Source organism: Myotis davidii, unplaced genomic scaffold (genome assembly GCF_000327345.1).
Source record: "Myotis davidii unplaced genomic scaffold, ASM32734v1 scaffold430, whole genome shotgun sequence".
In the NCBI taxonomy this organism is placed as follows: Eukaryota; Metazoa; Chordata; class Mammalia; order Chiroptera; family Vespertilionidae; genus Myotis; species Myotis davidii.
Window position 1 is genome coordinate 825,933 of NW_006285247.1, and position 10,574 is coordinate 836,506.

A 10,574-nucleotide genomic window follows, 5' to 3' on the forward strand; every position below is an offset into this window, starting at 1 on the left:
CACAGTAATTCTGATGAGGCCGTGTGACTGTGCCAGGCTCCAAACAAGTCCTCATTCTGCCGTGACATCTGCCGAGCAATGCACCCATTGTTCTCTGGAATTTAATTCATTTTCAATTACTCCATCCAAATGATAAAACATGAGATGTGCTACACTCCAGGGGGGAAATGCAATGATTGTAGTGTGACCACACTGTTTGCTGGGAAGCAACACAGCCTGCTCGAATGAGGCCCCGATTCTCGTCTTCCGAAAAAACAGCTAGTTCAAGAAATGTGAGTGCAATCCTGTTAAATCCTGGAAGCACTGGCATCAACCATATAGCCTACTCTGGGGTGGGCCATATGCAAAGTCCTCCCCAAACGAAGAGTAACCATCTTTAGAAGAGGAACTACTTCAAAACCAAAAACATCTTGGGTACTGACTGACTGTAAGATATAATTTAATGTGTACTAACATCGTCAACAAATTATTTTACTGATCAAGGACTACTGCGCAGATGCTCCAAGTCCAAAATATGGGAACTGCCTGTCTCGGACGTGCTGTGAAAGGTACCATGCGTTGTATGCAGCCGGGAACACTGCCATCTGGAAACATTAGTGATTAGGAATTTAAAAAACAAACAGAACAAAAATAAGATGACTCTCAGGAGAAAGTACACACTATACACACATTAGAAATTATATCTCCTATATGCCACATACTTAATATAAACCTTTGCAACAAGTTCAGAGGAAACAAAAATCAAAATTCTCAAAAAGTGAAAGATTAACTTAATCGCTAAAGAGTCCCCATTGCCCCAAACATCAGTATGCTTTTTATTTCTATGCAAAAGTAGGCTTTCCAACTGCTCAAATGATATGACATGATACACAAACCGATTTTCAAATCATGATGCCAGTCATCTTGCAATTTTAAAAAATGGTGTAAAAGATATTATGACACATCACACACACACACACACACACACACACACACACACACACACACACCAATGACAACATGTGGCCTCTCCTAAAATAAGGATACGAAGAACTTTAAGTGCCGCAGGAAGGATGAACGTGTCACCCCTCCCTGCAATCCAGGTAGTTTCCTTTAATCCAATAGCAAATCTGTGCGTACTTGAGAGGCGTGATCCTAACAGCGACGTTGAAATCCTGTGGAGAACCATTCATGTCTACCCACTGGTGCCCTGAAAAGATGCCAATAATTTTTCGCTCCCACTTCTGCTGCTGTCTCTTCCACATCCTCACGTAGACCCCTGACCCACTGGCCCCGGGCTGGGCGTCACACTGCTGGTAGAGCAGGTCATAGGTCTCATCTTTGACGTCGCAGAAGCGGTACACCAAGTTGCCCAGTCGGTCGTTGTCATAACCAGAGAAGTGGATTCGGCCCCCCGGCAGCTGCTTGGCGGGAGGGCTCACCCCGATCTTCATGAACTTTCTCTTGTGGAGTTTTTTGAGTTCCAGGAGAGCATAGTCATAATCCATGCCGATGTCGTTGGCATTGCCCTTGATCCAACCTTTGGGCACATGGGTGCGTTTCACTCGGATCCATTGAAATTTCATCTTCTCGGGCACGGCTGCGCTGGAGTTCTTGGCCCCTCGACCATCTTTAACCTTGGGCTTCAGGAAGCCCACGCGGAGTTTCTGGGTCCCTTTCACGTAGGTTTTGCCATCGTGTATGCAGTGGGCAGCCGTGAGGACGTGCTTCTCCGACACCAGGGTGCCTGTGCAGCCTGTGGATAGCTTCACCGACGTCGAGAAGGGGTAGTTGAGCAGGAAGTCCTTCCCAAAAATGCTGAACCTGCTGTCGTAGCCGTAAATCTGCCGCTTCCTCCGGGACTTGCCCGAAGACTCGCCGCCACCACTGCTGAGGACATAAATGCCCACCTGGGTCTCTGTGCGGCTGCCGTTGGCATAGAGCGTTTCATAAGACAGGTACTGCTTGACCTCTTCGTACGTGGGCAGTGGGGTTCCCTTATGACACTGGGGTCCACATGAGGAGGACACTTCCAATTTGGCTTCGGCCCCGAAGTCTGGCTTGGCTAAGTGGAGAGTGGACTGGGGCAAGATGACGGGGAGGCGGTAAGCAGGCCAGGTGGGTTTCCAGTGGGCTCCGGAGGGGCTCACCTGCCCGACAGCACAGAGAAGGAGGAGGAGGACGAGGAGGAGGAGGAGCCCTGGAATCCCCGCCATGCTGAGCACCACTCTCTGTGGGAACAAAGACAAGAGGGTCAGGAGGGCAAGGGGCCAAGTGCTGGTTTCCTGCAGACGCAGTCAACAGCATGCCTGTCACTGTTTCATATATATATGTGTAGGCTTCAGAGAGAAAGGGAGAGGGAGCGACAGAGAGAGAATCATTGATTAGCTGCCTCCCGCACGCTGCTCCACTGGGGATCGAGCCCACAACCGGGGCGTGTGCCCTAACCGGGAATCAAACCGAGATCTCCCGGTTCATCGGTCGACACTCAACCACTGAGCCATGCCAGCTGGACTGTCATTGTTTCTGAGTCTGCAAACCCTCCACAGGAATCAGGGTGTGGAGAGGAATCCCGAGATGATGGTTTCACTACAGTGCAAGGGCTTGGCCTTGGAACATTCCCATGGCCTGGTGTCCAAACCAAGTCAGGTGCTCATTCCCATCTTCCCTATGTGGAAGATGCCCCTGAGGACGGTCCACTGCAGGGCAGTGTGCGTAGGGTCATCGATCCCCAGATGAACTGATGGACCAGCCTCAATTTCCGGGTAATTTTGAGCCTTCTTTGTGCTTCAGACCAAACCTTCGTGCCTTTCTTTCCTCTCATTCTCATGAAAGCATGAGCTTGGAGCATCTACAGAGCAACTTGCTCACGCAGAGAGTAAATTTAAATCCCTCAGCTTGCTGAGTGACACGGCAGAAGGAGGGATAGCTCCACGGTGTCACTCGTATGGGGACCCCCATGGCCTCTAAATACTGGGTGCATTTCGAAGGATATAAGACTTCTTTGCATTTTTTTGTGTCTTTCTTTGGATTTTTGCTTTGAATTTAGAACAACCTTAACTAATATAAATTTAGTGCCAGAGTAGTCAGGCCTCTAACATATAAAATATTTCTTCTTCCTATAGGTTTTGTCTTATACTAGCAGGACCTTAGTCAAAGGTTGATCGCATCATGACTGTCCCTGTTGGTTACGTTTTCAGGCCTTTGTATCTATGGTCCCAGCTAGTCTAAATGGCTTGAATTTGGGTCTATGCTAGCCACTCGACACCAATTTATTTATTTACTGTGTGCATGAAAGACTGAGCGAATGATTGGCGTGGCTCAAAAAAATCCTGTTTTTGAATGATACCTGCTGAGCGCTAATGACAGAGATGGATGAGGGTGATGTGGTAGCTCAGAGAAAGGCCATGAAGTCAGCTATGGGAGTAAGAAGAACAGGGGAGGGGTTCCAGAGGAGGTGAGGCTGGAGATGGGTGCTGAAGCCGAACAGAAGTTAGGTCACAGAAGACAGAGTGAAGGGGCCTCTTACAGGAAGCAACAGTCTGTGAGGACAAGGAGCCCTGCAACAGGGCACGTCATTTCAGGAATCATGCTTAGCTCCGCAAGGGTGGAACAGAAGAAGTGACGGCGGCAACAGGCAAGAGCTGGATTGTGAAGGGCTTAGTCTAGATGAAGGAGTTTGGATTTCATCCTGAAAGGTATGTTTAAAGCCTGAGATCAATCACCCCACAAGAAAAACAACAAGAAAAAGAAGATGGGAAGTAGAACTTCCCCAGATGTTGAAGCATCAGTCGGTTTTGAATGGCTCTGAACCTTCTATTCAAGGGAAGCTGACTAACAGGTGAGGTAATTCATTCATGCTCAGACATCCCAAAACTAGGACAAGGAGGGGTTAGGTCTCAAGAGGCTAGTGGAATGTAGCAGGAGTCAGAAGGAAACTGTTCCATTATTCTCACCCTCTCCCTCTTTGGAAGTACAGACCCATTTGCGATTTTGGGGTGCCACTGAGCTAGCTGATCTAGTCCAGCTGAGCACGCCAGTCCATATCCCCATTATCCACACATGGTATTTCTAAAAATGTGGGTGCCCCACCCACCTCTGGGACCCTTGTGCTTGTCTCTTTCTCCCCTCTGCTGCACTGGATGGTTGGGCATTATCCAGTGTACCAGAAGGTTGCCAGTCTAATTCCTGGTCAGGGCATGTGCCCCCGGGGTTGTGGGCTCCATCCCTGGTGGGGGTGTGCTTGTCTGATTCTACTTCTGTCAGGGAGGACAGGGATGGGAAAGGCAGGGATGGGAAAGCCAATTCCTTGGGGCTTCCTGATTCCTTGAAACTGCTTCTCTCCATTTTTTCAAATAGGAAGGATCCATGGGTCCTTTTGTGGGCAGGAACTACATCTGATTATTTCTCTAAATCCTTTAAATCATGGGGTGCATGCAAAAACGACTGAAAGTTCTTTAACCAAAGAACTAGGTGCATATATGCATAGCCCATGGACACAGACAATAGTGAGGTGAAGGCCTGGGGTGGGGTGGGGGTTGGGCTGAGGGGGGAGTAGGGGAGAAATGGGGGACATCTGTACCACTGACAATAAAAAATAAACTAAAAAAAAAGATGAAAGTTCCAGGTAGACAAGGCAGGGGGTGCTAAGGCTAGTACAGGCCAACTTTATAGGTGGGGTACGTGTGGTGAGGACAACCATGTTGACTTCAGGCTCTCTACCTGATTGCTCCCATCTCCTGGGCGAGGACCCAGCTCTTGGGCATATCTAGGGCTTGGACAGCCTTTTCTCTATGTAAGTTGCTGTCTAGGTGACTAAGTACCCCCACACCAGAATCCCTGCCAAGTGTGATATGTACTAGGAGGAATCATGTACCTCCCACGAGGCTGTATCTTGGGCCCCGAGACACCACCCCCTCCTTCCTTCGACTAATGTGGAGAACGTTAATGCCGGCTAACATTGAGCAGCAGATGTGGTAGGCCAAGTGTTACTTCAGCTAGTCTTAAGAAAGAAAACACAGACTCCAGACAGAGGTGCAAGCTGCCAAGTATTCCTGTTTTCAAAATATAATTTTTAGGGGAGAGAGAGGAAGGAGATGAGATCTTATTATGCTATGTATTATCATAAGTTGTCAATAATATTTTTGGTGTGCATGATGAACATAACAGTGCTCATAAAATATGCTCATATTATTATCTAGATCATGCATCTTCAAACCCCAAACCTGAAATTTGCATGTTAACTGGATGCTGGGAATAGAGAGTGTGAATTATCTACTGTAGCAGAATCGCTCCAGTGGGGCTTGTCTTTATCCATTTGTCCAAACCCTGAAATAGTCCTTTGGCAAGGGTACCAGGGAAGGGAACAGTAAGAAAGAGTCTGGAACTAGGATCCATCTAGGAGCCTTGCATTCATGAATTAACCCCCTCTCAGGCAAAATTAACTCTAATTTCATTTTTCCAAGTGCTTTGCCTATAGTAAACCCCTGTTTAAAAAAGACTTTTGCCCTGGCTGGTGTGCTCAGTTGATTGGGCATCATCCAGTGCACAGAAGGTTGCTGCTTTGATTCCTGGTCAGGACACGTGTCCCTAGGTTATGGACCCCATTCTCAGTACAGGTGTGTGCAGGAGGCAGCCTATCAATTTATTGCTCTCACATCAATGTTTCTCTCTCTCTCTCTCTCTCTCTCTCTCTCCCTCCCTCCCTCCCTCCCTCCCTCCCTCTCCCTTCCTCTCTCTCTAAAAACCAATAAAAAATGTAAAAGAAAACACCTTCAAAGGCCTTGAAGCATGACCATACCTCTCTTTGTTGTTGATTTTTCAAAATCTGTCTTTCAAAAAAGAAACAATGTTTTTACAAGTCAGTTCATGAGAGTTAGTGGGTATGGAGAAATTAGAACAAGTCTTTTCCTGAGTGTGAGCGCTGGGCAGTTAGCTAGGCCCTCTCACTAGCCACAGCCTCTTGACATAGGATCAAATTTATTCTTCAGCAAAATGATGGATGACTAAGCCAAGAACATCTAGGATAACTTACAAGTCACTTACAAATCAGTGCTGCTAGAGAGGGCTAAAGAGTGAACCAAAGAATATTACTATTCTAGACAGAGTATTATCTAATGAGTATTAGATAATATTACCAATTCAGAGTCCTTACAAGTTAAATTCTGGGCATTCAGCCAGTTAAGGAGTCTGCCATCTATAAGAACTGCAAAATCACAGGGCAAGGTGAAGTTCTAATCCCTTAGAAATAAACTTTTTCAATACCTCAAAAACCAGGGATTCTATTAGCTTGAAACATTGTTTACAAGTTCCCTATATTATTACTTAAATCTATTAACTTGTGGGGTACAACCTTGTCCTGACATTTCCTACCTTTTAAAAATACATATATTGATTTCAGCGAGGAAGGGAGAAGGAGAGATAGAAACATCAATGATGAGAGAGAATCATTGATTGTCTGTCTCCTGCAGTCCCCACACTGGGGACCAAGCCCACAACCCGGGCATGTGCCCTGACCGGGAATCAAACCATGACCGCCTGGTTCATAAGTCAACACTCAATCAATGAGCTACACCAGCTGGGCAAACAAATTTCTGTACAAATTCAGCTTTCTAAGTTCTTTCACATTCATGAAATGTAAGGGAGACATTTTAAGGTGAGTTGATATTTGTGGGCAATTCTTTATATCTTACTCTGAAAACTTAAGATTTCCTTTCCTCATGTTTGCCAAAAAAGTGTAATATTTATTATCCTATTTCTCATGTTTCCTTCTTACTTGACTATAGAAACATCAATGATGAGAGAGAATCATTGATTGTCTGTCTCCTGCAGTCCCCACACTGGGGACCAAGCCCACAACCCGGGCATGTGCCCTGACCGGGAATCAAACCATGACCGCCTGGTTCATGCTCAACCACTGAGCCATGCCGGTTAGACTGACATTTTGTATCTTGATTAAAGTTTCTATGTAACTCTAAAAGCTATAAAACTGCATTTTTAAAAAATTTAATTCAGATTTAGAAATTAATGCAGCTTAAATTATTCTGCATTGAATCACTAAAAAAACCCAAAAACCTGATCAGAAATTGGGAAATAAAGTTGTGTGCACTCAGGTCCTCAGAAGGGTTTAAAACTGACATCATATTGAAGTTCTAACTTCTTAAATTGTCCACTCCTTTACCTAATGTGTGTTTAGGGTGGCTTAAAAATTGTTATGAATACAGGTGATATCACTCTCTCTCCCTCTCTCTCTCTTTTAAAGAATAGTTATTGATTTTTAGAGAGGAAGGGAAAAGAGAGAAACATTGAACAGCTGTCTCCTGCACACATGCGCCCTCCCCCCACTGGGGATTGAGCCCACAACCTGGGCATGTGCCCTGACCAGGAATCCAACCAGCAACCTCTCTGTGCACGGGATGTCGCCCAGCCACACTGGCCAGGGCACCAGGTGATCTCTTTAGTCTTCTCAGCGCTAGTCTTTTCAGGTCTAGGATTCTATAATTTTATAATTTTCTAGGGTCACAAAAATCCAGGGCAGGCGCTATGCCGTTCACAGATAGCATCTGTGCAGCCAGCCACAGCTCAGGCAGGGGCTTTTCTTTAGGAAACTCTGGAGGGTGGGGGCCTTGGGGAAAAGAAAAAGGAAACTGTACCATGTTAATCCCTTGCTTATCTGGGTGACAAGATTTCCCTGATCAGTCATCAAAGAAAGCAAAGGCCTCCAGCAGAGGGCGGCTTTCAAGAATGGAAGGAAGGATGTCTGGGTGTGAATGCTCTCAGGAGAGTGGGAACTGACCTGCTGCTTGCTCCCGAGGCCCTCACACCTTCCTTAGCCCCTTCCCCATTAATCACACACCAAGGAGAACGGTGATGCTTTAAAATCAGGTAGGTGGCTTTGCATTAATTTCTCGACTCGCCTGATTATAGAATAATTCCCCAGGAGACAAATAATCATTATTTCCATTTTTATCAGCGCTAGGTAAGCCTGTGCCATGCCCAGTTATTTAAACAGAAACACTCTAGAATGTAAACAGATGTAATAAAAACATTCATAAACTCACAGCTGGAAAGGTAACTAAATGGGTTACATAACTTTAAGTTCTCTCTTTACATATGAATCACCTTACCCTTACAGAACTGTCTGGAAAATGCACACCTTGAACAAGGAATGAAGATGTCCAAGTCTTACCTGACTGTATCTAAATCTGGATGAAGGAAATTCAGGTCTACAACATTTCGTTTTTAAGAATAAGCCTTTGTACAGGATAAGAATCCCTCTTACACATATTTATCTTTTAAAGTTCTCGGCTAAGTATGTTCGTGCATCGCTTCACCCAAATGGCAAAGCAGAATGGAAAATTGAGGGAGGCAAATATTTTCTCACCACGCTTGGTAATAGAGAGACTGTTTTCCTTTCCCAACTCTGTATACTGACTCACAAGCGGATTACACAGTCCCCACTCCATCACTCACTGTGAGCCACTGTCCCGCTGCCCACTGTCAAAACATGCGCATACCTCATGAGGACGCGGCCACTTCAGAAGCTCACTACTGACCTTACGGTGAGGGAACAACTCGCATTATCAGATGTGCAAACAACACTCATCCCCTTGGAGAGTGGGCCCAAGACTGCTCTCCTAGTTCTGCACCTTAGACTTCAAAACTGCAGCAACACAGGCCTCCTCCAGAGGGCACGTGTTTGGAAGAAAGCTAGAACTCCTACAGCAAGTAAGTGCTGGGAGGGAAAATCGTGTCAACTATTGCACAACGGATGAACTCCTGTGACTACTATACACAGTCACGACAGAAAGAAACAGTGGGAATGTTGGTGAAGATAGAGGTTTTGGACACCAGTTGGAAGCATGAACAAAGGGTTTCCCATGGAATCGGTGGCCAGGGACACTGAACAGTGAAACCAGACTAATTCCTAAAGCAAATACCTAAAAATGAACAAAGCTCTGTAGCCAGACTTGCTCTCATTTTTCTAAGTCCCCGAGTCTGTTAAAGGAAAACAGACCTGATCGCATAATGGCTTAAGAATTACAGTCCCGTACAGGAAAGAAATGCAGGGCATTTACAAGTGCAGCCACCCTAAACATAATCTTGTGGGCAATAGAAGCTTAACTTCTCTATCAGATTTTAGGCAAAATGAACTGCCCCAGTGACCGGGGACAAGCCTGGCAGCAGTACAAGAACAGAGTGTATAAAACTGTCAATGGTGAGTCCATGAGAAACAAATCCCCGCTCCCCACCCCAAGTCAGTGGGAGTTATGCCTGAATAATGCCTGGTGAATTGAATCCTAAGGGATCTAGGAGAAGAAACATGGAGGAGAACCTGAGACTCTGCAACAAGGCAGAGCGGGCCCAGCAATGTTCCCAGACCCACTAATGGCCTCCTTGGCATTTATGCTACAGACAGAAAAATGCACCCACCATTCACCTTCTACCTGAATAAGTTGTCGGTGTTACAGAATGAGATCCATATTAGTTACCTTGGAAGAATGCTTCCTTTGCAGCTCGGGCACAGGAAGGGATGAAAACGTACCTCTTGACTTTATATGAGACAAGCACAAGAGAAACAATGTATTGAAATGCAGATGGTGTGCATATGATCACCAACACTTCCCCAAGTAGAGAGAAGGGCTTACTGTGGCATTTCCCAAGTGCCTCCTCCCCACTCCCCCTCCTAGGCACTCCTGCCTAACAGAGACGTCTTGCGAGACAGCGGTAAGTCTATTTTGAATGCCCTTATGCACAAATAGGACCCTGGAGCAAGTGCAATAAGTATCCTGATATTAAGTTGGCATTCGGCTTTTGGCCACAGCTGCCTTCAGATTATGAATTTAACTCCTTCTCACACCACCACTCGTAAAAACGATTCTCACTTTGGCCTATCTGAACCTAAAAAGTGCTTGGGGGGACCCCCTCAAGTTCAATTTCAGGAGCTGAGAGAAGTCAGCCCCATGCCAACACTAACCGGGAGCTTTCTTCCCCCTACGGGCTGTTTCTGAAATCTCCTGGGTGTCGCCCAAAGGGCAATAAAACAAACAGGGTTTTTATCAGCCCTTTTCTGGTGAAAGCAAACCAAATTTGTACTCTGACGGGGAGTGGCGGTTTTCCTGCACCTACACAGTTCTCCCTCCTCTTTTAAGACACTTTTTAAACTTTTTCTCAAACTTTTATTCCTAAATTATCTCGTGATGGAAGACCACAGGCTGAAGAAGTCTTGGCTTTCAACAATTAGTTCACAGACACTAGTTTCTTAGGGAAGCACAGGTCCTTCACTAAGGCTCCGGAGGGAAGGTCCCAGTCCCCAGCCCGTGTCCACTGCCCTGTCCCTGCTCGCTAAGGTGCGTTCACAACCACGTGCCCAGGGTTAAACTTTAATGTTCAGATCTTGGTGGTACATATACACGCAAAACTCAAGGCGAACAAGTAGTGGCGGTCGTAGGGGGAGAGCTTGCCCAGAGCCGGCTCTCTCCACTCCCACTCCCACCAGGCATCCCAGACAGCAGTGTCTTCCGAGCCTTCCTTCCCCGCCCGCTTCCCGGGTGACAGTGGGTGAAGTGCCCAGCAGCGCCCGAGCCTCCGCGGAC

At 46.3% G+C, this 10,574-nt stretch overlaps 1 protein-coding gene across 1 annotated transcript; it reads right to left on the reverse strand.

Annotated features, from left to right (window-relative positions):
* Window positions 1–593: 593 nt before the first annotated feature.
* Window positions 594–10,041, reverse strand: PRSS23 (protease, serine 23). The gene is made up of 2 exons (XM_006755868.2): window positions 9,471–10,041; window positions 594–2,210 (listed from the first exon to the last, which is right to left on the reverse strand). Exon 2 carries the CDS (start codon window positions 2,193–2,195, stop codon window positions 1,062–1,064), a length of 1,134 nt encoding a protein of 377 aa, XP_006755931.1. The 5' UTR covers window positions 2,196–2,210; window positions 9,471–10,041; the 3' UTR covers window positions 594–1,061.
* Between the last annotated feature and the right edge of the window lie 533 nt (window positions 10,042–10,574).

Bases quoted from the DNA above. Each gene is read 5' to 3' on its own strand.
- PRSS23 (XM_006755868.2), bottom strand. From the start codon at position 2,195: ATGGCGGGGATTCCAGGGCTCCTCCTCCTCCTCGTCCTCCTCCTCCTT.